Below are 27,094 nucleotides of genomic sequence, written 5' to 3' on the forward strand. Positions count from 1 at the left end.
GCAGGCAGCTCCAGCGACCGCTTCTAACCGCTCGCCGGAATGCCGCACGGGGCGCAAGCGAAGATGCTCATGCAAGAAAAGAGCTAATAATGTGGGCGAAAAGTGGAATATAAACCGCCATCCACGCTGCTTGTGAAAGTGCACCTCATCAAAAAATACCGCGGTGCTAAGCCTAAACATCTCTGGCGCGGCTAGCGGGCTTGGAGCGCTTCGAACCTCCCCCCATTAGGTACGCGTCTCCTCATTGGTGCAAGTCGTCAGGCTCCTCCCACTGCCACGCGAAGAAGCCACCGAGAGCGCGAAATCGTCAAAACAAGCACAAAAAAAAAAACCCTCGCGCGCAGCGCCGATATGCATGATTCGTGCGCGAAAACGGGCCATGCGGTTCACGATTAATAAAAACAATTTGCCGCGCGCGGATGGGGAGTCTGTCGCTATCTTCCAGGGTGCATCAATCAAGGACAGTTGTGGTTATCACGTACGCACGAACTTGAGGGTGCCTTTTTTTTTTCTTTGGGTGTCTACGTTAGAGGAGGGCAAGGAGTGCACGCTGCGTCAGACGGCCGATTTCATTCTTTCTTTTTTCTTTTGCTACCCTAAAACGATGCCTCAGCTGTGCTTGTCGATCAGCAGACCCGCCGAAAAACCGCACTATAAACGGTATTGTGCTTCGGCCGACCGCATCTTAAGCGGTATGCTTATGCATTGAGTTCTATGGGAGGCAAACTGGTGGTCGCAAAAACCCGCGTTATATCCGGTCCCGCACTATAAGCGGTTACGTTATAAATGGTCTACACTGTATTTATGATGTCAACAGTTGGGCATGTTTTCGATTTATGCCTTCAGTGGCAATGCAATGGTTTTAACAGAACATGTAAAGAGTACAATAAAGGATGCTATAAGCAATGCTGCAGTGGGTGTTTTTTTTATTATTCTTCTGCAGGCAGGCTACGTATTTCAAGGCATAAATTTGGGCTACTTGGCATTAAGCATAATCCGATCTTACTACTAGCATAGTTGAACAAGGATGTTGAGAGAAGACACAAGACCACTGTACAGTCAAACCTCGATATATCGAACACGGGTATATCGAAATATTGCCTATATCGAACACTTTCTATATCACGCGGGAAATCACATGCATTTTTAATTTTTTATTTCGAACTGGGACGGACATGAAATGGGTATATCGAACTCCGCCACCCCAGACTGCCCAGGCCGTTCGCGCTCTGTTGACAGGCGGCGGGCTATCCCGCAGTACCCTCGAGGATAGCGGTGGCGCAATGGACGTTCCCGACTGCTCGCATCGGTTGCACCAAGCTGAATTAGACGGTGCAAAAGAAGAATGCGAGCTTGAAGAAACCTGGGCCACCTGGAGCGCTTTGTTGGGGCTGAGCCACGAAGCATGTGCATTGATGACTTAGTTGGAGGTGACGACAGCACCGGTACGACGGCGGAGTTGACGGGTGCGGAGATCCTAGCAGAGGTTACTACTGAGCGCACAAACGAAGGCGCTGCTGAGGTTGTACCCGCAAGCGCTGATAGTGCCCCGCTCCCGACTTCGACCGAGGCTTCAGTGGTTGTGGCCCTACCGCACCGCTACTGCAGCGCTATAAAAGGCACCGGCATGTCGCTTGTGGAACGTTTGGACTACGTTGAGGAAGTCGTGTATAACACGCCAGGCTAACCTAATGCAGTACTTTAAAGGCCAACTGCACTCAAAATTTCGACTTCTTGAAAACCCTATTTCCGTATAGTCTGCTTAAAAAGAAAGCAACATGCAAAATACAACAGCTGAAATACGCACGTGGACGACGCAAGCGGCCAGCAAAAATCGGCGATTTTGAAACCGAAACCGAGGAGAGCGCGGCCATTGCAGTGACGTTGCAGCCGTCCAGCGAGCGGCCGGACGGTCACCAGATCGGGAGAATGTCTGCGCGCAAGCTCTACGCGCGCACGGGGCAGCAGAGCTCGACCGGTTCTCCTGCTGCGTGGCTGGCCAGAGGAAAAAGCCACCGTAGGCTGGAACGTCACAGGCGCGTCATGGCTGTTTACGCGATCCGCCGGCAGGTGCAGAGTGGTCTGCGGCGGAGCCTTTTTAAACGCTTCTGACTGATTAACGAGGCGTTTCACCGGGCTACCACTTGTGTCTCAGCTTATTTGGGGGTACTTACTACGCATTAAAAACAAATTTGGCCTAGGTGAAATTTGAGTGCAGTTGGCCTTTAAGCCAAAAGAATAAATACTTTGAAGCACCAAGTGAGTATTTACTGCACAATTCGTTCATTTATTGATTTGTACCCGTTTATGACGCGTTTTCTACGTGATTATATATATATCGAATTCTGGTTATATCGAACTATTTCACCGGTACCGCGCTGTTCGATATATCGAGGTTTCACTGTAGTTTGGTGTCCTTTCTCTGCATCCCTGTCTAGTTATGGCAGTATAGTCATGTCTTATTACATGCGCTCTAATTTCACTCAAAGTTTAGATGATTTAGGAACCGAGTATAATGGTTTGAGGAACACATCTCGCACACATCCAGGCTCCACCTTCAAAATGAACACTGCAAAAAATTAATAGCCATTCCACCCTGAATGTGGATGACCAGCACGGCTAAAATTACACATCACACAAAATGTCAGAAAACGTACGTGTTTGTTTATTTTTTCATCTTCGGAGGGCTGGAGTTTTATCTTAGCAAGCAAAGTTGGCGCTGTCTGTTTCCTGCCCTTAGGAGGCCACGTATCGACAGCAGACAGAAATTTGTGGTGAGAACCAATCGTTAAAAGTGAATTAAACTTCCCATTATGGTGGAGTCTTCTTTGTGGCCAAATGTCATACGATTCTTGTTGGGGAAAGCTTTGGTAAGACTAGAGTGAGAGCCATTTTTTTTCTGAGAATTCTGCGGTAAAGTTGACTTTGCGGCAAGGCATTTTTGTCCTGCCCAGATTTGTTCACAGATACAAAAGATGCGCAGAACACTAGCCATGAATAGCTTCATTGTGAAGTAATTTTTAGAACACTCTAGGTCTTTGGTCCTTTGGGTCTAAGAGTCCAAAGATGGTCTTTTGGGCTGAAAAACAATAAAAAAATCGTTTTCTGAGAAACGGCATTTTCGGCATCCATGGCCATTTTTCTATCCGTCTACAAATTTCCTCATCAAAAGGCACCATATTTGATTGCAAATAACATTTTAAAATTTACTCTACAGATCAATTTGCACAATTCCATGGTATGGCACTTTTTTTTGCAACGCGAAGCTAGCAATTCACCCTCGTATATCTCTGCACCCAGAGCAGGTAAAACTAATTTTTTTTTGCTTCCGATACCTAAATGTGTGGAGAATACAATGTTGGAAACAAATTTTGCAAGTGGAGGCTTTGAAAATTATTACTGTGTTCAATTGACACCACCTGCGAGCCATTTCTGGCAGAGCGCAGGAAAAGCGAAGTTCACTGTGTTGTAAAACGACCAGAAATAGCTGAATCAAAAAAGTTCCTACGTTGTATTCTTTAGTCATTTGTCTGCCTAGCCCCATAGTAATCGCCATTCTGTATGGAGTGGTTATTTTGAAATTGTGACCCAAAATAACTGCAATTAATCTCACAAAATAATGAACTTGCAAGAAATCTAATTGCAGATAAGAAATCAGCACAAAGAACTCCATAATGCTCGGGAGTATCATAAAAATGGTTTGTTTATTAAAAAAATAGCTCTACAGCCAGTCTACCCCCTTAATGACACAGCAAACACGCTAAATGGGCTAACAAGAGAACGTCGACTCTATGGGGGAACTAGCAAAGACCTTCGGACTGGTAGGTTTTATAAACAGACTTTCAAGCAAAGAAACAAATTATTGTTTATTGTCAGAACACTCCACAGGCCTCGCAGAACTGCCATTTCTGGTTCACTTGATGTCTATTGCTTCCTAGCGTTCTCGCAGTCTCTTCACAAACGTCAGCTGGCTGTTGTTTCGGATCCCAAAGTCCCTTAGGAGAGCCTTGTCTTCTTTCAGGAGCTCCCCTTCGAAGCCAAGCCAGTAGGTTCTCCAAACGTACTTCCAGCTCAAGACGCGCTTCACACCTTTCCGGGCCTGAAAAATGGAATGGGACATTAGGTTTTAATGTGACAGCTTTTTTAGTGAGACTTGATGGTGTCCTGTCAAAAAACTAATGCACTTCCCCGTAGACCAGTTGGTAGACCAAAACGCTCTGATATGATCTCTCGACACACTGCGCGTGCATAAAATCGGGCTTCCATCGTGTCAGGACGGTTGCTTGAACATCGTGAAAAAGGATTGGTTCTAGATAAGACAGTACACGCATCGATCACGAAGCACGTGTACAATAGTATACCTTCATTTCATAAAGCACGTATCGGGATAGATTTAGATCATTCGTAAATGCGTTTACTTAGTGTCCAAAAAATCATCGCACGGGTTTTGATCTTCATTTGCGATTTGGGTCGTTGAAGATTTGACAATTGGACACACTTTCAGTGAAGGTTGGACGCACTTTTGGCGCAGTTTTGATGTCGGCTGCCTTTGGGAAGATATCGTCGGGTTTCTCAACACCTACACATGTACTAGAGCGCATTACAACACATGCCAGACTGCGATGAATGCCATAAGTCAGTCAGCATTTCAGCAGCAAGAGCAGTGCAAAAATTCTAATTAGGACAGGAATAGCCACTTAATTAGTGCATTGCAAGGAAAATGAGCTGCTCCTCTGCCAATGATATAAACATTCACACACACACCTATGGCAAACTGTCACGCGGAAGCGCGCACATTTGATTTTGGTGCGGTTTAAAGCACCAAAGCTACACTTCGGCGATGAGGTTGGAGGCTCCGGATTAATTTTGACCACCTGGGGACCTTCAACGTGTGCCAAAATTTCGACACACAGACATTTGCACTTTTCACCTCCGTCAGAAAAGCAGCCACCACGGCTGGGAATCGATCCCACGTCCTTGGACTCAGCAGCACAACGCCTTAGCCACTTTGACGCCTTAGCCATCATTGAGAGTCATCATAAATTTGCAATGCTAGGTTTCTGATGCTAGCATTTGTCTTATCTTTACAGACACTTCCTTTTGTTGTCTGCATTTAATCTGTCCGGGTGCACTAGTTTCAGCAGTGATACTACATTATAGTAGAACCTCATTGAGACGTTTTTAAAAAAAAATAAAAACGCAACAGAGTAGCATGCTAGCCAGGAAGAAACGCATTATGGGGCATTTTTAGTGTTCACTATTGAGAGCGTAGTCATCAGAGAAATGTATGAACCAGGAATGTATCAATGAGGTTCTACTGCATTTGCGCATGCGAGTTTCAAACACAAGTCGGGGGAATGGCATAATGGTTCTCCACTAAGAATGAATGAATGAATGAATGCCGAACTCCGAGTCAGAAGGCAATAGTTCATTGTGCGAATACGAAACACCTCTTGAAGCCTCGCGAACACCTTGGCAAAATACTGCTGCTCAAAAAAAATAAATAAATAAATAAAAGAAGGAAATACAGGCACACTTCTGTGCACCTCTCACTACAATGATTAGTTGAAATAAAAAATGTCGGAACTGTTTTTTACGATGCAAATATCGCACCTCGTAGGAGCCTATGATTTTTCTATTTACAGCTCTTCCAAAGTCAATCCACAGCCGACCTGCAAATTCTGGCTAAGCGCACACAGATTGCATGTTCTCCCTTTAGTAGGACAGCATCAAACGGCTTAATCGTCCAAAAGTCCAGTGCTGCCATCCCTAACAGCAAAACGGCTTTTAAAGCGCACGTTTTTGAGGCGTTTCTTACATTCAGGTCAACGGACACACAGTTTCTCAACTACTTCGCAATGTCTTTTGCGCATGATTCAGGCCTACATTGCTTATTTAATATTTACCAAAAAAACATATCCCTATGCTTCTTTCAGCCTTCAAATGAACTTGCTTAAGTGTATTTGATGCTCAGCTGCTTTGGCAAACACTTCGCATTTACGTAGTTGCACTTCATCTCAAAGCCTCCAATTAAACTTATAATATGGACACCCTCATCCTTTGCAGGTTTTCCCCAGAATCACCCAGTCTGATCCCTACATATACTGCTGAACCTCATTATAGCGAACACTTATATAGCGAATTATCAGATATAGCAACCTAATTAGAAAGTTCGTTTGGTCACGCTTCATTTAAATGACACCCATTCCTTTTATAACGTAACCAAAGCCTCGAGAGCTGTGCAGTATCGGCTGTAACGAAGAAATATTTGGTTCCCGCGAGGCTCAAAACTCGACAGCTAGCATATTAAAAGCAAAATTTAAAGTGGGACAAATGAACCATTTCTTAGTAGCTTGAAAAACTGCAAAAGTAGAAAAGGCCCTTTATTGCATGGGCACTGTGAAAGACTTCACTCTGCTCAGACTGTGAAAAGCCACCAGGTGGAGGCCACATCTTCCTTCAAGTAATAAGAAGTCCGGCCTGTTTTGCCGAACAAGCTTTGTTCTGTTGTAATTTCACGTTCTTACCTTCCAGTCTGTTTAGTTTGAAATACCACAAGGAGACAGATAACGACTACCTCATTTACAGTGAGTTCGAACCTAGAACAATGCGTTTTTTTTATCTAGGATCTATGCTGCACGAGCCAGATTGCCGATTTGTTAGAGCTGATTTTTACATCTACGGTTATAACGAATATCGAACATAACGAACTAATTTACTGCCCCAATAGTACTTGGTTATATAACGAGGTTCGACTGTACAGGGTTAAAGCTAGCCAGGTATCGCCTAGTATTTGACTCTCGCGCTTAACTTCTCCAACACACCACCTCCTTTTTTCCACAAGACAAAAGTGATGACAAGTGGAAGTCTTCTTTAAATTTCTTTAACTACATTCAGAGATGTTCCTTTGGGTTTTTTGTCCTTCGAAGTTTCATGTAAGCGTTGCCTTGTGCCTGTTATTAGAGAAAGCTGTTGGTAAAGAAAAACTGTTGTGGAAGCAAATTACAGGCCAGAGCAAGAAAAAGAAAGATTCACCGGGCACTTAAATCTGTCTATGTGCTTCGAAGCAAAAGCATAGTGAGTGATGACCAAACACTCTTCCACTACAACATTGTGCTTGCGCCTTTTTCTTCTTTTTAAAGCGATAGCTTTACCAATAGAACTGATAACGTCCCGTGCAAAATCAATGCATTTCCCCACAGACCAGTTGGTCGACCGAAAAGCTCTGATAAGATCTCTGGACACATGCCACAGCGTGAAAGCGGGTTTCATTGTGTCAAAATGGTTATCGCCAAATAGGAACGCTTCTAGATAAGACAATGTGCACGCATTGGTCATGAAGAAGGAGCACAATAGTATACCTCAATCTCATAAACCATGTGTTGGTGTACATTTAGGTCGTTCATAGATGCACAAAAAATCGTCACGTGGGTTTGTTTTTTTGTTTGTGATTTGGGTCTTTTGAAAGCTGGACGATCGATTGGACGCACTTTCAGCAAAGGTTTGGAAGCACGTTTGACACAGTTTTTGAATTTGAATTTGAATTTGAATTATTTATTATTCCAAACGGTGTGAAATACATACAAATTAGTATACAGACAAGGGTCCCATAGTCAACAGACTGCTGTGAGAAAGCTTTTGATGTGAGAAAGCTTTCGTGCTTCTGGCAACCTTTTTTTAGGAAGGCATGGCAAATTTTTTCCTCATCTTTCTATGCAAATTACTCCGAGAGGCAGATTAATTAATTAAAGCGGCAGCAATTAATTAAAGCGGCAGCTTGCCCACACCAGGGTGCCCAAATTTCCCACAAACCCACACGTGTCCTTTTTAATTATGTTCACTTTCCTGCGGCGGTCATTTTGGCACCATTCGCCTTGTCGCCGACAGCAGCTACGGCCACTTTTCGTGTTTGACGAGACATCTAAGGCCTTAAAACGCCACAGCCACAAACGTAGACATGTCGGCAGGGGTAGTAGGAGTGACCTTCATGTCTGTCAACATACTTAGGCAAAGGACTGAATGTACAGTCTTTGTCAAAATTTTCTAGGCCATGCCAAAAGTGCATAGGCTACAAGAAGTTCGAAGTACAACCTCACATCTCAAACGTTTTATGCCAGAAGGCTGGAGAAAATGCCGTTCTTTCTTAGTTCTGTAAAATAATTTGGCCAGAGTTAAACGTTAAGCTTTTGCTTGTTATTCTTTGTGGCCCAGAAACCTGACATGCCTAGAAAATTTTAGAAGAAAAACTAGGAGACTCAATCCTCACTTTATCTGAAAAAAAAAAAATTATCCTTTGATAACTCACCACAGTTCATTTGGACTTAGAAGGCCGTTCTCGCCAAAAAGAAAGTACCAACGTAGACAAACTTCAAAATTACCTCCTAAAAACCTTAACCAGTGGCATCATCATTGGTGAGGAGCCAAAAGAGAGTAATCAGCGCGTTCACTTTGTGGTAGCATAAAATTAGTGTGATCACACGAACGAAGAGAAACCATTACAATCGCACAATCACGTCTAAAGGCAGCGGCTGCTGCCAGTGGCTCCCAATCACACGAACTAGCTGGCAAGAACATCAAAGGAACAGTGCGACAAAAGTGGTTGGGGAGTTATCACTCTTTTATATGTGGTACCGTATTTTCGCACGTATAACACGCACCAAAAATGTGAAAATTTCAGTGGCAAAATAGGGGTGCGGATAATGCGCGGGGTTTTTCCTTTTAGTGCAGCTTCACGGCAATGCACGTTGTGCCGTGAAGCTCCTACTCAGTAGCACTGACTAATCCTTCCATGGCAGCGACTACGCAAAACATACAAGGACAAGGAAGAAAAAACAAGGACGAGCGCACTCTAACAACTGAATTTTACTAGTGAATTTTGACTTTCGCCTCGCAGTCAGTGTATTCTACTTGCTAAACATACACTTTTTCTGTCTACATGGAATGGGATGTGTTGCTTGAGCAGTGCCCTTTGGTACAGCCTTTCCTGTATCAAACGTGCAGGCAATACGCGAGGATTTCTTTTTTTTCCTTTTCCAGCGGGCTGAAAGCGGGGGGTGCAGTTTATATGCAGGGGCGGGTTTTACGCGCTAAAATACGGTACTTACTATCTAGCTCAATTGTTTGAAGCTTGCACTGAAATTGGCCCGACTGTTATTCCGATGTGGGAATCTTCTGAATGAACCAAACAAGTATGAACCAAGTATGAATGAACCAAATGAACCAAACAATCAAACAGGTGGGGGATCAGTGCCATCCAACCTACTAACAATGTGGCTGATACCGACCTCTCCAGCAAGTCCTGGGAATACTGTGGAGCGTAACAATGTTGACCCCTGTGACACTTTGCCGAAGAATGCAACTGAAGGTTGACAGACATGGATGCTTGGAAATGGGTACGATTTTTTCGGCTATGCTGAACTGCCTCTCGCATTTGGCGTTGCTGAGGTACTGACCGCTTCAACTTCTGCGCATGGCCGACTACGCTTTTTGAGCTCTTCACTGATATTAATGTCAATGGGTGCAATTCTAGATTGGGTTGTCAGGTAGCTCCGGCGCAACGTGGCCAGACTTGGAGAAACAGCTGGCGAAACGAGGGTGCACTTTCAGGAGACTTTTGTTTCAAACATACAATCATACGAAACCACCAAAATTCGGAAAACCTGACAGGCATGCCTTCATGTACAACCAACATCCCCCCGCTGTCCTGACAAAGCTAGCATGTCACATCGCTCCATAGACTTGTATTAAAAAAATAAAAAATCATGGCCGGAACCGGAATCAGACCCAGCAACGTGCGGTGAGAGTTAACCGCTACTTAACGCCGATGTCACACACAACACAGCGTTCGTGGTGCTTTAAATATGCGCAAAGCATGCCTCTCGTGGCTTTATAGTGTGTGCCTAAGAATCAATATGCAAAGAAACGACACGCACGTCCAGCTTCAATCTGAGGTGTAGAAGCATGACACTGAACATGCAGCAATTCGCTAAACAGTCAAGCTGGCCTAAGACGTGTAGTTTAAACCTGAGGTACCGAAATTCATTGTATGATAGGAGACGAATATATACAACCAATGCATCCTGCCCGTGATGACATTTGGAGTGGAAACTTGCAACCTTGCCAAGCAACTGGCTCAGCAAGTCATGGAACGAATAACGTTAGGAATAACACGCAGGGACAAGAAACGAGCTACCTGGATCAGAGAACAAACTAGAGTTGATGATATCATAGTTCAAATAAAGAAAAAGAGATGGGCTTGAGCAGCACAGGACACGAATGGATGGAGGTCGATGGGAGTGGCCTTTGTCCTGCAGTGGACCTGAATAGGCTGCTGTTGGTGATGATGATGACAATGATAGGCATGGCACCACTGTGTGATCTATGGAGTCTTCAACGTCAATTTCAATCTTTCACACGGTTTCACGTTTTCAGTGCTTATGGGCATACGTAGTGATTTTTGCAACCTTTGGGTGCAGCTTTGTGCGGCAGTCCAACCCTGTGCCTGGCTTTATTTCTTTTTTTTTTTATTAATTGAAAAATGGGTGTGATGCACTCTTCACCTGTTGGCAGGTCATAAAAAAAATCAAAAGTATGACGGCCAGTGATGCATTCATTATAACAGCAGCATGATTACATGGTGTTCACCTTTCCACGAGGAGATAGAGATTGCGTCATGCAGTCAACGGAGCAGTAAATATGCAGACGACATTTTCTGGCATTTCTCACGGGTTATTATGCAGGGGCAGGCTATACACAAGAGAATATGACACACTACCACACCTCTCTGGTGTATACCACGCACATTGTTCACAAAAGCTCCAAAGCCCCTAGCAGTGGCCTAAATGGTTAAATCCAGAAGTGTTTTGCCTCACGGAAACCTTGTTAGGAAGGTGGCTACGTGGCACATTATGATTAAGTGCTGCTCACACATTACAAGATGTGTGTCGATGTTCTCTTGTTAGGTTGACAGGGGGAGAAAAACAAGGTGGAGGTGCGGATTGTGGAAGATTAACATGGAGTGTCTGAAGTCTTCACCAGCCACAACGCGGCACCTATAAAATAATAACGAAAGCATTTTTGGATGTCTGTGCGTTCAACCAAGTCGCCTTACGGTTTTCACCCTAAAAGTGAGTACACTCATAGGACACAGTTGCGAACCCACCTCTTGTATTGTTAATATCCTTCCCACATTACACCACTGCACAAATATTTTTCATCGAAAAGTGTGAGAGACAGGCCAACTCCCTGCGAAATGCCCGAACGACTTCGTCAATCAAGCCACCAACGTACCATGCGCAGCATGGCGTGCCGTCGTATGGCCTTCTTGAGGTCGAGCACAGTCGCCTTCTGCTCGACGACGACAGTGTAGTAGTCGCCGTCCGCCTTGTGCACAACCAGGGACATGGCCTGACCATGCTCCAGGGCCAGGTACGACCGAAGCTCGTCGGTCGTCACCTCGGGGTGCAGGTTGTTCAGCAGGGGGTCTTCGCTGCAAGGGGCGCCGTGTGGGCGCAAAAGATAACGAGACAGCGCTTAGAGGGGCCGTGAACCAAAGTACAAACTTTTTTCATAAAAAAAAAAAAACTCGGTAAACTTCATTCCAGCCATGAAAGACGGTTTCTAACTGGAAAAAATTAGGAGGTACATATCGAAAATTTTTTAAATATTTCTCAATATACAACATCAGGAGTGGCATAGTTGTAGAAATACCATATTTGCATAATTCTAACGTGCACCTTTTTTCACTAGAAGTAACCTTAAAATTTCCGCGCACGTTACAATCGGGCTCAAAACCGACGTGGGCTTTTAATATTCCCTGCTTCAGTTTTAATGCCAGCAGGAGCTGGACAAGCAAGTTTATGAAGCACAAGGGGTTTTTGCTGCCACAGTTACATGCGCCAAATAAAATGTCTCTGCCAGGTACGTGGTGTCATGTCTTTCACATCTGCATGGTAGTATCGGCCCCAAATTATTTTTAAAAATTTTCCTAAATAAACTTGCCTGCACATTACAATCAGGGGTGCGTTAGAATTGCGAAAATATGGTACTAAAAACATAGTTTTCAGCCTGTTAACTCCACGTTAGCATTCAAGTGGTATTACCAAACGGAACGAGAGACACTATGGCAATCACACAGTCATGTTTTCTGGCAGTTGCTCTGGCCGGAAGCCAATGTAGAAACAAGAATCTGTGACAACGTAAGTCCTGGCAAGTGCTTGCTAAGATGCCCCTGCTTCAACTGAATTCTTCAACCCATCGGCAGATCGCCGGCCGTCACAGCTGAGGCCAAAAGCACTTTGACTGGCGAACCGGTGGCCGCTTAGAAAATAACTGTTTTTGATAATCTTTCATAGGTGGCAGCACATTATTTGGTGTTTGCTTTTCGCTTGATATGCTCTCCGCTAGATGGACATAGTTGTGCGCTGTTGGAGCTGCTTTTGTGTGTGCTTTTAGTGGCAAAGGCAGCGAAGGGGTCGCGTCCCCGTGTAATGGCGTGCAGGCACGTTGGTGCATGCGCATTGGTGTGGCCACCTGTCGCACCCACACCAATGCATCTGCAAGCCTCCGAGCAGGCTCATTTTCCTCGTCAGATCCTGCCAAACAAAGTAAAGAAGAATGTATCAAGGCTTTGCTTAGTTTGCGAGGCACACGACAAAAAGTCTGAAAGCCGATGAGAATGCGAAAAATGCGAAGTTGCGTTTCACATGCCTTTGTGTTTCAAAGCTTTTCACACATGCAAATGACACTGAAAGAGTTGATGCCGTGAAGAATTGAGAACAGAATAAAGCAAGAGCTGTTCTAGGACGTTTTTTTTTTTTTTTCCTGACTTTATTGCGATCTCTGTACACCGCCCCATAACGCCTACATGCGCGAAACTTTTGCCGCAGAATACCAGCCAGGAACAACTGCGCTGAGCGCAGAAGCCAGGGGGTTAATATCTCCACTATATTTGTTTGATGTTTGTAATAAAATTGGTATCACAGTTATTTCAACAAAGCAGCCTTTTTGACAAACCAAAATTGCGTTTTGTCTCCATGTACCATAAAAAGCTGAGTTAGTTGAAAATGGTTCATGATAAGAACTGCGCACAAAATCGGACAAGAGAGGCAACACACGTCTGCATGGCCTCTTTTGGGAGACACCAAAGTGAATCTGTAAAGCTCGTACTTGTGGCTGAATAACGAGGTTTAACCGGTAAATCCTATCCTTCCACTACTTCGCAGAAGTCTAGAGACCCAGTTTAACTATAATGGGCGGCAGTAACGAGAGGCCCAAATGCCAATTTTCCTTGGAAAAAAAAGATCACTTCCCCTGTCACTGTTTCAACATATTTGAAATGCTGACCTTTAATGCACACGTTCCTCAGCAATGGGCCGTCTTAACAAAGCTACAGGCTGATTAATAACCATTACGTGCGCTTGCACCATTACCTAGAGAAAAACTGCAATAAATGTCACAGCAGTAAATTTTCCAAGGCAGCCGCAAAAGCCGCCTGATAGCTTTGCTTTTCTTTTTTTGTAACAAGCTCTAGAATAAACGGCTTATGCATCTGCTATGCATGAGATACAAGATTACACGACCAGCACTTAAACAATGCAGGCACAAGTGAAAGTTCTACAAATTCACTCCAGAATCTGCTTATAGATAGATAGCTAAGGCTGCTCGCCATGGTTACAAACACCGGACATTTCAGCAGAAGCAATATTTGCTGATTTTGTCAAGGCTCGAAATTGGATACCCCACGGCTAATGATAATGAAACTACAAATTGAGATTATAAACCCTAAGATAGTATCATGGAGAGACGCTTATCTCTAGTACCATACCCAATATGTAAAATGATTATCACTCTACCCCAGCCACTTGAAGGCCAACTGCACTCAAACCTTCAAAAACGTAAAAATAATATTATCTATAGTACACATAAAAAGAGTACGAAATACAAAATACCGTATTTTCACGCGTATAACCTGCACCGAAAATGCAAAAATTTCAGCGGCAAAGTAGGGGTGCGGATAATACGCGGGGTTTTTCCGTTAGTGCAGCTTCACGGCAATGCGTGTTGTGCCATGAAGTTCCTACGCAGCAACACCGACTAAGTCTTCCATGGCAGCGGCTGCGCAAAACATACGAAGACAAGGAAGAAAAAACAAAGACGAGTGCACTCTAAGAACTCAATTTTGTCACTTTTAGCTTGCAGTCGGTGTATTCTACTTGCTAAATATACGTTTTCCCTATCTACAAAGTATGTGATGTGTTTTTTGAGCAGTAGCTTTGGTGAAGCCTTTCCTGTATCAAATGTGAGGGCAATACGTGAGGATTTGTTTTTTTCTTTTCCGGCGGGCTGCAAGTGGGGGTGCAGAATATATGCAGGGGCGGGTTGTACACACAAAAATACGGCACTGCGTTTCAAACATGAACGCATGCGACGCAAATGCCTTGTGAAGTTTGCAGTTTTCGAAACCAAGACTGAAAAAAAAAAAGGCAGCCATTACCGACAGCCGTAGGGGATGGAATGGACGCAGCGGCCACTCACAGCAGCCTTCAAATATGCATGGTAGGATCTTGTTTCACACCGTTATTTCCACAGAAGCACGTCCATCCCCATTCCCCCCGGCTAATGAAGCTAATGAAGTTAGGCGCAATTCCAACATCGCATTGCTATCAATCGAGGTGAAATCGAGCATCCGAAGGTTATTTTTCAATCAGAATAATTGTTGGAGTAGCAATCGTTGGCACTGCCAGCAAAAAAGCAGGTCCAGACTTAGAAAGCTGCTTGGTCGTACGATGTCAAAAAGCAGCTTTGGCTAGCCCGCGCTACGGCTGTAATACTGCTCTTTTTCGAGGGGACAAACCGCGCACCAGTGGAGATTAATCACTATTTCTACTATGTCATCATGTACTAAGAGCTTTTTGAACATTGGCCCAGTATTTTTTCACCTCACTGCACATCAAGGATGAAATTGTAAAATTGGCTTGAAACCGTACTTTGGCTTCCACAGCTAGATTGTGCACCAAAACACGAAAAAAGTTACGTATCTATGGCTGTCTCCTGCTTTCACCGAAGAAATGTGCAGCTGATAACATTTTACTTTAACGTAAACTAAATCTAGCACTCTACAAAAGCAAATACTTTTTTTGGAGATGGAAAAAAATGTAGTTTATCATTTAGGAAAGGAGCAGTTTTGCCACCTCTCGCACTTTGCGGATACGACGAACGATCTTTGTGCGTATGTATTAGGGCGCACGAGCAAAGCTGATTTTATTGCATTAATGTTTATACCTGCACTTCGATCAACTCTAGTTAGGTCGACAAGCTTTTAGAGAGGCCTAAGGGGCAGAGCCAAATACGGCATTCAGAAATGCAAGTGGTTCCTTTTTCTACAGTCGCACATGCGACAGGAATGATTAATGCACAGGTAAGTTCGCGTTTCGCGCTATTTCTTGGAGCAAAAGTTTTATTCTCAAGTAAAAAAACGTTTTGCTAATTCCAGAAAAATCGCAAGCACGTGTATAGTTTGTATGGTTCTAATATCTTTTATTGCGTTAAAAGTGGTGGATATTGCCAACTATATGGCTAGTTTTAAGGGAGCCATGAAGAGAAAATACAACTTCGTTTAATTTGAAAGAACTAGGATTCAGTATTTCAATCAGCTCCATTACAGCCACAAAAGACGTTTTTTTAACGAAAAAAAAGCAAGAAGTATTTAAAAACTTTCAAATTTTGCACCACAGTGACGTGTTATGAGCAAGAATGACGTCATACGGGCCAACAATAAAACATAATTTTCAGTGCATTAACTGCACGTTAGCAATCAAGTGATGCGGTCAAATGGAACTAGAGGCCCCATTACAGACGTCCAGTCATGTGTCGTCGCCACAGGTCAGTTGGGCGGCCGCCAATCGCACAAACAAGGTTCCGTGACGTCATAGAAAAGTTGCGGGAAATTGGCTAGGGGGTCGCCACGGCTTCATACGTTTTCTTTCATATCTACGTTATTTGTTCGAAGATTGCTATGATATTGGTATCATTGTTATCGGGACTAAGCCGTCTTTTTAATAAACCCAACTTGTATTTTGTCTTCATGGCTCCTTTAAGAAAGTGATGGTGACGGCGGTGCAGGGTGGTGGTGTAGCAGAGAAACCGCAAGTCACCAGAGAAGTGCAAGCTTCTGTCACAGGCCGCTTGGAACTTGTTCCGGCAACTCTCCACCGGTTGCAAACGTCGTCTGCTCGGAGCTGCTTTGAACGACGGTACCTAGAGTGTTCTGTGCCTACGAAGCTTAGGTTTTTGCCATGGTGATTTCATGAGCATAAACTACTTCTTTGGACCAAATTTGCGCTAAGAAAAATTTGAATGCAGTTGGCCTTAAATAATTTTTCTCACTCAGATTTCTTGTTTTTCCCCACAGATCCGTTTGCCCACACAGACGCACAAACGCAAAACATGCCAGTGTATTTTTTTTCTTTTGAGAGGATTGGCAAACTGTACGCAATGCTTGTTTAAAATATTAGCAGTTGCTCACCTGTAACTCTGCAGAACACAAGTATTCACGTCTTGCCACTTCCAGCTGCGTTAACTTCGCACTTCTGTTTGCTAGTGACGATTTTCACTGCGTTTTTTTTTTTTTTTCATGACAACTGTTTGTATTTTGTTTTTGGTACCTAGTCCTATTTGGCGCTGATAATGCTTAGGGCATAAATAAACATAAAAGAAATCAATACGTTCTCGAGTCATGCCTGGTCATGCCTGATGGACAAAACGTAAGATCAGAGAAACGGATGACTGGCAACACAATTTTAAAGGACCCATGAAGAGAAAATACAACTTTTCGTTTAATTTTAAAGGATTCAGTATCTCACTCAGCTCCATTACAGCCACAAGAGATGTTTTTTTAACGAAAAAAAAGCAAGAGGTATTTAAAAACTTTCAAATTTTGTGCCACCGGGACATGTTATGAGCACGAATGACGTCATACGGGCCAACAATAAAACATAATTTTCAGTGCGTTAACTGCACGTTAGCATTCAAGTGATGCGGTCAAATGGAACTAGAGGCCCCATTACAGACGTCCAGTCATGTGTCGTCGCGACAGGTCAGTTAGGCGGCCGCCAATCGCACAAACAAGGTTCCGTGACGTCATAGAAATGTTGCGGGAAATTGGCTAGGTGATCGCGACTGCTTCACACGTTTTCTTCAACATCTCCGTTATTTTTTTGAAGATTGCGATGACATTAGTATCATTGTTACCGGGACTAAGCAGACTTTCTAATAAACCCAACTTGTATTTTGTCTTCATGGCTCCTTTATTAAGGTGCCCATGCCGAGAACTGGAGGAGAGAGACTGTCTGCACCCACCTGATAAGAGCATGGATCTTTTTATCAGCAATGGCCATGGCTTCCTGGAATGACAGCACCTTGTCCGCTTCTTCACTGGGAAGAGGCACGTCGCCATTATGGAGCTCGCTTTCGGGCTCTGGCTTTGGATCGGGCTTTGGCTCGGGCTTTGGCTCTGTGTCACCCATGGTCTAATCTTGCTTGGCTTCCTTCGCGGCGTCTTCGAAACCGAGTTTGGACCACTCCTCCTTAGCCATCAGGTTCCTGGAATGGCAAATTAAAGGAATTACCCACTCAGCGCTTTCCCAGCGTTCAACTATCGCTTTTAAGGAGTTTAGGCATTCAGATAGGAGCGGAACAGGCATAATTAACAACAAAGGAATGCTGAAATTGAATGAAAGACTGGTACTGATTTTTGTAAACAAACTTGCAATGTGGTGAAATGCCACTACCTTTCTTATTCTCCGAGCCCTCCCCCGTTCACTAACCTTCAATGCTGCAAGTACCAGCGGTCTAAGAAGAGATTGCTTTCTTTAAGGGGGTACGTGGGTCCTTGGGACCTCAAAATTGCCAAAAAAGCATTTTTTAGGTATCTATTTTTCCTAAAAGATTTTCCTCTGAAAATTTCGTACTTGGAACAGTATTCTAGGTACCAATAAAAGCCATAGAGGCCCGATTTCCACAATAAGCTAACAATTTTCCCATAATTCCCCACTTATTCCCCACGAGTGGTATCGCAGTGATAGAAAATTCTCGAGAAGTACATCCCAGCATGCAGTGCAGCTAGGAAGATCATTTCTTTTGCACTGTGAAGCTGAATGTTTAAAGCATCCAATACGGGAATCAGATCTTGGATTTTGTGTTTCAGTAGTCATTTAATTAGCATTATTTTTAGATGATTAGCAGGAGTACTTAAAACCTAGAAGTTAGAATTGATGTAAACTTGTATGTGATTGCAAAACAACAAAAAAAAACTGCTTCCCACATTTCGTTCTTCACAACTTCTGGTAGCTATTCATGCCTTGCTAGTAATTTTTTTTGTTGAATAGAGTTTTCCCTATTGTTCTCAAGAGCAATCAAGAATTTTTTCTAATTAAACCTGGGAACTAATTACCTCACATCATAACTAATTTGATATTTGAAAATCAGCTTAAAAAACTGAACAAGCCCGTGAAGTTTTTTCAACATTGGTTGGGAAGCAAAAAAAAGTTATGAGGTCATAAAATAATTCTCTCGGCTAACAGGGTTCACTTGCAGAGAAAATCAACACCTTCCTACCGGCGTACTTGAGATCCCTGTCTATGATGTGCGCGATCATTTCTCAAAACGGTGCAAAATACCGCCGATCTTGACGTTGCCACACACACATACTGAAGAATCATCTGGCAGTGAGCCAATGCATTTTTTTGTTTGCTACTAATTATTTACACTGCATATTTTTTTTCATAACTGTTTGTATTTCTGGGGTGTGCCTAATCTTGTATGACGCTTTTCAGAAGTTTAGTCATCTGGTTGGGAGTGGAAGAGGTGTAATTAACAACAAAGGAATGCTGAAATCGAATAAAAAAAATGCTATTGACCTTCGTAGTTCACTTACCGTACAATTTTAAAACATTAAGTACGTAAAATTACACCATGCAGATTGCTAATATTTGATAATAATAATAATAATAATCTTTATTATTAATAATAATAATAATAATAATAATAATATTAATATTTGCAAACAAAACAAAAAGTATTTGACATTTAAAGCTTACAGGAAAATTTCCCGATACAATTGTGCAAAATCAGGCCATAAACCCTGCTCAGAGCAAAATACCATAATGTGCAGACTAACTTTTCAGCAAGCAGTGTTGTGGAATGGAGTTAAAATAAGGACAGTTCCATTACTTTCGGTTCCTGCGAATGCAAAAACTGTGCTCGTGTTCACTCTCTGAAGCACTCAGCCATACAATGGGAGAGCCTTGAAATATCCGATCTCTCCAATTCCTAAATGTAAAAAAAACTGGCTTGTAATGATGCAAATGGAAAAGCCCCTCCGCACAAATGAGTACAATCAAATGAGTCAAAAAAATGATCCAACGAGGTAACCAAGTTGATTGAAAAAAGGCACGCCACGAGTAGGCTGCAAACGTTGGGCATTTACTCCAACTAAGTTTGATTGTGAGGGTGCTTTGCTATATAATTTTGGCTACCCATTACATAGAAAAAAAAAAGAGAAAAATCTGCAGCTAGCCTTGTGGCCAGAACATTTAGTGTATAAAAACGTGCCAATTTTAAAACAATGCAACGCAGCGGAGTTTTGCTTGCGTAGGCAACACAATTTTACAACAAACAATTTCTTAGATAACTCCAATTTCTTGAACTACACTACAAAACATGTAGAAAGCAAACTTGAACAAACATGATCTACAAAAAAAAATCTACAAAGGAAGCCAACCCACCCAATTTGGTAGGAGGACACAATATACAGGCGAGAATTTTTACAGCTGTGTTGATCGTGCGAAATTCACACAGTTTCTGCCGACACTTTTTACGTATCACTGGAGGCCCCACCTCTCAATGCCTTATTTTTACAAAGTTTTCGAAGTTTGAATTCCTGACTGTAGTGTGTTTTTTATAAAAGCAGCAATTTAGATGCACTGGATTTCACAAAACTAGGTAATCGAGGCACCTGACGGTTGTTTTAAGTTGTTTAGGGGCAGAGTAGCTCTGTGTGGGACTCTTCCAGAAAATGCGGTACGGGTGATCACCCTAATCATAGCTGATAAAAGCAGGAAACTGAAGCCACCATACAGAACCAATATGTTATGGTGCGGTCAGATGCCCAATATATCTATTAGTGAGTACCCCCCACCCCTCGCAATAAAAACTGAAATGTGAGAGCTTCAAAAAATGCCACTAAGTTCTCGGAAAATCGACAAGCAGCTCACAAGCAACATCTGATTCAACACTGCCCGTCACTTTACCCATTTTCAAAATGGGCACTGTAGGGATGCCTAGTACAATCGAACATTGACAAAATGCGTGGTTTAACGGGCGTACCGCGTTACGCCGTGACATTCCGCTCCCAGGTAGCTAAAAGCGAGGCACTTCCTACGTCATTACTGGGTCGTTTGGAACACTCCTATCCTATTTATTCTTTTGGTCGACCACTGAAAAATTCCACTGAAGTACCATCGCAGGCTTTGACGCAAACGGCCTGCGTTTGAGCCCCACCAATGCTACATTTTTTCCCAAGACCAGTGATTTTATTTGACTGTATTATGTCCTCTCAGCTCAATTCAACACATTCTTTTCACGAATAAGGTTTGTTTATTATCTTTTAGAGAAGTTTGGGGTCGGTAAGCAGCGTATCAACACATTTAATCAATGCTCTGGAAGTGCCAAGCTTGTATTGATTGATTGATTGTTGGGTTTAACGCGCCGACACAACGCAGGCGATGAGGCGCGCCGTAGTGGAGGGCTCCGGATTAATTTGGACCGCCTGGGGATTTTTAACGTGCGCCGAAATCTCGTACACACGGGTGTTTTTGCTTTTCGCCAAGTGCCAAGCTTGTACCTATCTGGGACCGGAGTATTGCCGCTACGTCACTGGCCTTGCAAAGGCTGGAAAACAATTTTCATATTGTAATAGCTAGAAAGTAGTCTCGTTACCTTGCAGCTGGCGATGTTGTTATACCAGCGGCATTGTGACATCACGAGACCATTTCTCACACACTGAGACATCCCAGCATTTCAACTAAAATTACCGGATGTTTCAGCACACAGAGGTGTTACAAACATGCTGCTTGTGAAAACTGCTTTACCCCAGGTTTCAGTTCAAACGAATCACCAAATTGACGCCAGAACGCAACGAGAGTAATTGTTTCCGAGCTCGACCATTAAAACAAGAAAGAATGCACGCAAATTACAGATTGGCAGGTGGTCACTCCTTTAGCAGATGACAGCTTTTTATAAGAGCGCGAAATTACCCTTTAAAAGAGCTTAGAAGTGTACTGGTACTTCGGTCGATAGCTGCTACAAAGCTCCACCAAATATCGACCCTGTGGTGTGCTGTCTCGCCTGAATTTACTGCGTACGTAAATAGCCTCTTCGCGCGATTATCCTGCCAGCACTTATAAAGAGTGCGGAAAATTATTACGCGTTAATTTGCTTTACAGCGGCGCTGAATTGCATACCAACTGCTTTGAACTTCGCGGCAGTCCTTGCTAACTATAACTACACCTTGTGTTGTTAGGTGTCCCGTGCTGGGCGAAAAACAAGTGTCAATCGGCAAGGTCTCATGTTTAGAGGAAGTGGAAATCAAGTTTTTTTTTAATAACTATTATTAGCTTCGCGTTTGCCGTTTCTGTTCGAAAACGCGCAGAACAAGGCCGACGCAACACAGGAACGTTAACGTTTTCGAAGGCACACCTGTCCATTCGGCACTTCAAGTAATCCTTCGCCAGGTGCCGGCAGGGCTCCGCGTTGCCCTTGCTGTCTTCCAAGCAAAGCAGGTACTTCAAGACTCCCTTCTTGCACTCGCCTAGAGGCAAACACGTGAAATATAACGTGTTTTAGCCAAGACGTTTCGCACAGAACTAGTACGCATCAGGCAACGAAGCACACGTTGTCAACACAAGCGCCTCCGGAAACCTAGGAGATAAATACGAACGTCTACCTTCGTGGTCCAGGGGAAAGCTCCCTTTGTCCGGCGGCTTCGGAGTAAAAACCTTTTGACCGAATGTTACCGACGACATTTCAAAGTCATAGCGAACTTCTGAACGGCGAGGAGCACGAAGAAAACATGGAAAAGCAGCGACCACGGTTGACAACCGAAAATCAGTTTTGCTCCATTTTCCCACACACAAAAAAGTTGTCAGCGAAGTGAATAGTTATAACAGTGATAATCATTGTTACAATGTAAATGATATGAGTAGTCCCTTTATAACCCGCAAGAAGCACTTTAAGTTCAACAAAACAAAAACATACCAAAATTGACCGTACTTGTAAGCCGGTTTGTAAGCTCGCTTTCCCTCATGACATTTGTGCGTGCAGAGAAGCCCTCTGTCAGGCTGCTGAATATATAAATGAGAATTAACTCATCGATACATGCGGTAAAAGTGTATTATTAATGATGTTACCTGTGGAATTTCAACAGAATGACGACTCCGTTTCAGCGTCAAGGTCGTGGCGAAAATAGAAGAACAACAAGAAAGAAGGAAGCAGTTGTGCCTCGGGAAAGCTGCGATAAAACATTTTTGTTCAGTTGACGCGATCGCTTTGAAGGGGTCGGATACGCCGAGGCGTGTTTCCAGAACGCCACGAAGAAACCGCAAGGATGATGTTATACACTAGAGCAATAACAATGGTCATGCTACAGTTAATAGTTCTGCAATTTGGCCTTCTTTTTCTTTCCCACTTTCAAGTGCTGTTCGGCCTAGGAAAAAAATTCCCCGCATTTCCCGAGGGGAAGAATGTGAAAGTGCGAATGCACGAGTTGAATTTGCGCGGTTCGGTAATGTTCGCGAAAGAGAGATCACACACACACACACAACTACAAAGAAAGAAAGATGCATTTATTCACAGACACCTATTTGTGTTGTCGTTGTACTTGATTGCTAGAGCGGATCTCAGCTTTGAAATTTCGTGTCAGTACTCCTTTAAGCGGGTGCATTAGCCCTTCTCACGCCCGATTCCTGGCCAATCCCCCACTCCTGGCCAGGCAGCGCGCGCCCATCTCCCCCCGTTGCTAGGGAAGACGAGGAGCGCGCGCACCCGCAGCTGTTGCTATGCGGACTACGGCGGCGGACGATTCAGGCTCGCTTAAGAAGTGCATTCGCACTTAAAATGATGGCGAACCAATCGTCGTACATTCTGGCGCGATTCCCACTAGTCCAACCGCTCAAAACCACGCCATACTTCGGGTGTGCTTCCGAAATTCAATCGCGCCTTTCTACCCAACCGTTTCGTCAGTCTACTTGGAACTTTGTTCACTTGAGCGAAAACAAATACAAAAAGCGCAGATTTGGATGGGGCATATAGCAACAGTACGACGCATAAACCAAATTCCAATTTTGAGAGTTTAACGCGCCGAGCCCTCCGGGCGCGGCCTGTAGCCCGGGGAGGGCTTCGGATTAATTTCGACCTGGCGACGTTGGTATCGTAAATGTGCGCCGAGATGTCGACACACGGGTGTCTTCTCCATTTGAAAAGGCGCGCCACTGCCACGATTGAACCACAGCTAGGCTCGGCAGCGACGCGAACCGCCGCAGTTCGCACACAAGTTGCCAACACGTGCATAAAGACAAAATCCTCACAATTGTAAAAAAAAAAAGAAACCCTTTCTGTGTCTTTATTGAACTTTGTTCGGGCACACCGATAGAAAAGCAACAAGCACTCAAGGAAAACAGAAAAAAAAAAACGGAGCTGACTTAATTTAGATGGAGCGCTTCTAGTGGAAGGTGCAGCAAGAACACACAGTCACGGAACATCAGCGACGGGCCCGCACATCCGTTACGCGGAGGAACTGCAGGATGGCCCTCATGCAGTACTCGTCCAGGCGGTCAATGTACGTAGTCCTCTTCCTCTTGCGCGGGGGCCGGACACACACAACCTGGCTCTGAACGACTTGCGTGATGCGGAAGTAGTTGTCCCGAATGAAGCGCTCCGTCTGCTTGATCAAGCCATCGGCCGAAGGCCCAGGGGAGTTCTTCGTCATCTTCACCAGTTCCTGCTGAAAGAAGATGCCGTCCTTGTGCAACTCGAACGCCTCGGCGCCCGCCCGGTCCACGCTGTTCGCAAGCGTGAACCCGATGGCTTGCATCATGCGGCCCAGGTTGCGGCGCAGCTTTTCCCGAATGGCGCACGCCGCGCTGCTGGTGGCCGTGTAGGTCATGCACAGCATCTGCAGCTTCTGGTTGCCCTCCAGGGCTCGGCTGATGAGCTGCAGTCCGGCCTCGTCCGCCGTTGCTCGGCCCATAGTGAGGCAGGAGAGCGTCCTGTTCTTGTCCAGCATGCCAGCAATGGCCCTGCACACCGTCGGCCTGACAGTGCCTCCTGTGGTGACGTTGACCCACCAGGCGCTCGTGTTCTCGGCCAGGCCGTTGAAGAGGTTGACCAGCCCCGCGCTGTGCACCTTCTTGGTGATGGACAGGGCTTGGAGCGTGCTGCTCACCTGGAAAAGGTGGCCCAGCGCCGCCCCTTCTTCGGGGTTGATGTAGCAGTTCAGTTCGACCTCCCGGACGGACTGGTTCTGTTCCAGGGCTTCGGCAAGCACGTCAACGCCTGGTCCGCACGTACACACGCACAGGTATTGCAGCGTCTGGCTGAGGCGGATCATGTGCGAGAGGCGCTGCATGGCGTGCCCTCCCCAGACGAAGAGTTGAATCCCACGGATGACGGTGTTGGCCGCGAGCGCCTCCGCGAGTTCATCCAGGGGAGTCCCGGAATCCTGGCTGGATTCCAGCGTGGTGTTGAGTCTCGACAGTGTCTTGTTTGCCGCCACGAGTTTCCCCAGCGCCTTTACGCTGTTCTCGCCGAAGCTGTTCGCAAAGAGCGACAGCGTCTTGACAGTTTGGTTCTTGAGCAGCGACTCGGCGATCGCCACGATTCCGTCGTCGTTGATCGTGTTCCCGCACACGTGGAGCTCTTCCAGCTTCGTGTTCACGGTCAACATGTCCGCGAGGGCCTTTGCGCCCGCGGAGCACACCGAGTTGTCGCGCACGTCCAGTACCAGCAGCGAGTTGTTCACCTTGAGGGCGTCCGCGAGCGCCTGCGCTCCCCTGGGCCCGATGTTGTTGCTCGCAACCCGGAGCGCCGCGAGCGTCGTGTTGGTCTGCAGCGCGGACGCGATGGCAATCGCTCCCTTGGCTTGAATCTTGGTCCGCTGCAGCGACACCGAACGGAGCGTCGTGTTGTTCTGCAGGAGCAGAGCGAACTGGTGGGCTCCGCGGATGCCCACGGTGTTGAACTCGAGCTTGAGGTGCTCCACGGTGGACCCCTCAAGCGCCTTGAACAACTCGATGCAGTCGGCGACCTTGAGGCCCGTCTCGGAGAGCGTCAGTTCCTTCAGCCGACTCGACTTGGCCTGGACAAGCTTCGCTAGCAGGGGGGTATCCAGCTTGCTCAACTGCACGCTGGTAATGTGAGTACCCACTGGACGAGCTTTCGAGATCGCCTTGATGATGTTGTACGCCTCTTCTTTCATCATCAGCTTGCCGTCGACGTAGAACTGATCGATGGCCGCGTTGGGAGTCAGATGCTCGAGGACCTTGAGCCTCAGGTTGAACAGGTGACCGGGGTAGCTGAGGTCGACGTAGTAAATGCAGCGGTGCGTCGCCAGCAGCTCGGCGAGCAGAGTGATGCAGACAGTGGCGTAGTCGCTGTCACTGGGGTTGCAGCGCGCGAACGTGAACAGCGAAAGCCTACCCGGCCGGCTCTCGCGTATCTCTATTCCGATGTTCTCGAGGAGGCTGTTCCAGACGTCGACGCGCCGCACGAGCCAGCAGGTCCTGCGATCGGCCGCCGTCTCAGAGGCAACCGCCGTGCAACCCGAGCGCATATCCAGCGAATGCCGGCTGAAGTAGGCCTTGAGCGCCCGCACGTGGGTCGGCTTCTTCACCTCGTGCTGTTTCTCGGATCGCTTGCGTTTGGCCGGCATGGTGACTCACTCAATTGACCAAGAGACGCCGCCCGGCTAGTCGCTCATCGACGGGTGAAACGCGAAGTCTTCAACGGGGAGCCACCGACGATTCCCGATGACGTGGAAACGTCGGTATCCTCTGTGGAACGGCGTTCCGGGGATCACAACCGGCAGAAACCGTGCTGAAGACGACAGCGGCAGGCCTTGTGACCAGCTGCTCGCCAGAACGCGAGTCTCGTGACCCTTGCCAGGCAGGAAAGTGATGACAACGTTCTCTTCTTCAGCACGATATCCTTCGAGCGCCCTCAAGGAACACGCATTCGACCGTGGCTGCCGACAACATCACAAAAATGCTTCGGCGCGAACCAGGGGAGGGAGGGACGACGCGTGCTTTGCGCCGCCTTTCGTCGTCGCTGCATGAATCAAAGCAGGCGTGATTCACTGTTGGCATGCTAAAGCGCGTGCTGCGAGCCGGTAGCGCCGTCTTCGTCGTCTTTGCTCGCCCTTTCTTCTTGTTTCTTTTTCTCTTAATTTCGCGCTCGCAGTCAAGAGCTGGCTGACACTACTATCTTCAGGGAAACGAATTGAACTGCGGCGATAACGCGTGGCGTTCGCCTTCGCTTGTGCCGACGGAATAATTTGGCGCCCCCTACACGGTTGCCGCGACGCGCAGTCGTAGGTGGATGCAAAAAGAGATAGTGGGGGGGATTCTGGAACTTCCCCTTCCTTCCTTCCAAAAAAGAAAACGAGCTTGTCAGATACGGTGTTGGCTACAAGTCTGCCTTTTGTTCAGTAAGGGCCGAGGGAGATTGCCCTCGGTGATGCGAACGCGCGGTTTCTTCGGCTTGCTTTTATTTTTGTTTTGACTCATGGTTGTATCATCGAGATATTGCTATCTGGTGTCGTAGGAGCGTGGAATTTTTTTTAATGGTAGACTGATGCGTTTTCAAACTGTATTGACGGTTATGCTCATGCGGCAAAGGCTTTGGAAGTATCTTGAACGTGCGGGAGGGAAGGCTATCGATGACGACGACGATGATGATCAATTTAAGCTTAAAGGGACCCCGAAAAGCTTTGTGAAGGTGGCAATCAAATGCATTCAGGTGGTAGAACACATAACGGGGGATT

At 45.5% G+C, this 27,094-nt stretch overlaps 2 protein-coding genes across 3 annotated transcripts; both read right to left on the reverse strand.

The window, feature by feature from the left end:
- Positions 1-3,847: 3,847 nt before the first annotated feature.
- On the reverse strand, positions 3,848-22,158 carry LOC144143611 (U11/U12 small nuclear ribonucleoprotein 25 kDa protein-like). 2 transcript variants are annotated; one of them, XM_077675449.1, is made up of 4 exons: positions 22,004-22,158; positions 17,359-17,601; positions 11,290-11,488; positions 3,848-4,099 (listed from the first exon to the last, which is right to left on the reverse strand). In XM_077675449.1, exons 2-4 carry the CDS (start codon positions 17,523-17,525, stop codon positions 3,935-3,937), a joined length of 531 nt encoding a protein of 176 aa, XP_077531575.1. In that variant the 5' UTR covers positions 17,526-17,601; positions 22,004-22,158; the 3' UTR covers positions 3,848-3,934. The 2 variants fall into 2 exon arrangements, with proteins under 2 accessions (XP_077531575.1, XP_077531574.1); XM_077675448.1 differs by lacking the exon at positions 22,004-22,158 and adding an exon at positions 21,757-21,868.
- A 1,497-nt stretch (positions 22,159-23,655) lies between these two features.
- LOC144143612 (uncharacterized) lies at positions 23,656-26,624 on the reverse strand. The gene has a single exon (XM_077675450.1). It carries the CDS (start codon positions 25,982-25,984, stop codon positions 23,816-23,818), a length of 2,169 nt encoding a protein of 722 aa, XP_077531576.1. The 5' UTR covers positions 25,985-26,624; the 3' UTR covers positions 23,656-23,815.
- Between the last annotated feature and the right edge of the window lie 470 nt (positions 26,625-27,094).

Source organism: Haemaphysalis longicornis, unplaced genomic scaffold (genome assembly GCF_048455015.1).
Source record: "Haemaphysalis longicornis isolate Haplotype H1 unplaced genomic scaffold, Haemaphysalis longicornis Haplotype H1 scaffold_6, whole genome shotgun sequence".
NCBI classification, from domain to species: Eukaryota; Metazoa; Arthropoda; class Arachnida; order Ixodida; family Ixodidae; genus Haemaphysalis; species Haemaphysalis longicornis.

Excerpts from the sequence above, each read along its gene's own strand:
- LOC144143612 (XM_077675450.1), bottom strand. The coding sequence starts at position 25,984 with ATGCCGGCCAAACGCAAGCGATCCGAGAAACAGCACGAGGTGAAGAAG.
- LOC144143611 (XM_077675449.1), bottom strand. The coding sequence starts at position 17,525 with ATGGGTGACACAGAGCCAAAGCCCGAGCCAAAGCCCGATCCAAAGCCA. Across the intron at positions 11,489-17,358 it reads AAGATCCATGCTCTTATCAG|CGAAGACCCCCTGCTGAACA; the intron begins GTGGGTGCAGAC and ends CGCCCCTTGCAG. Across the intron at positions 4,100-11,289 it reads GGCACGCCATGCTGCGCATG|GCCCGGAAAGGTGTGAAGCG; the intron begins GTACGTTGGTGG and ends TCCATTTTTCAG.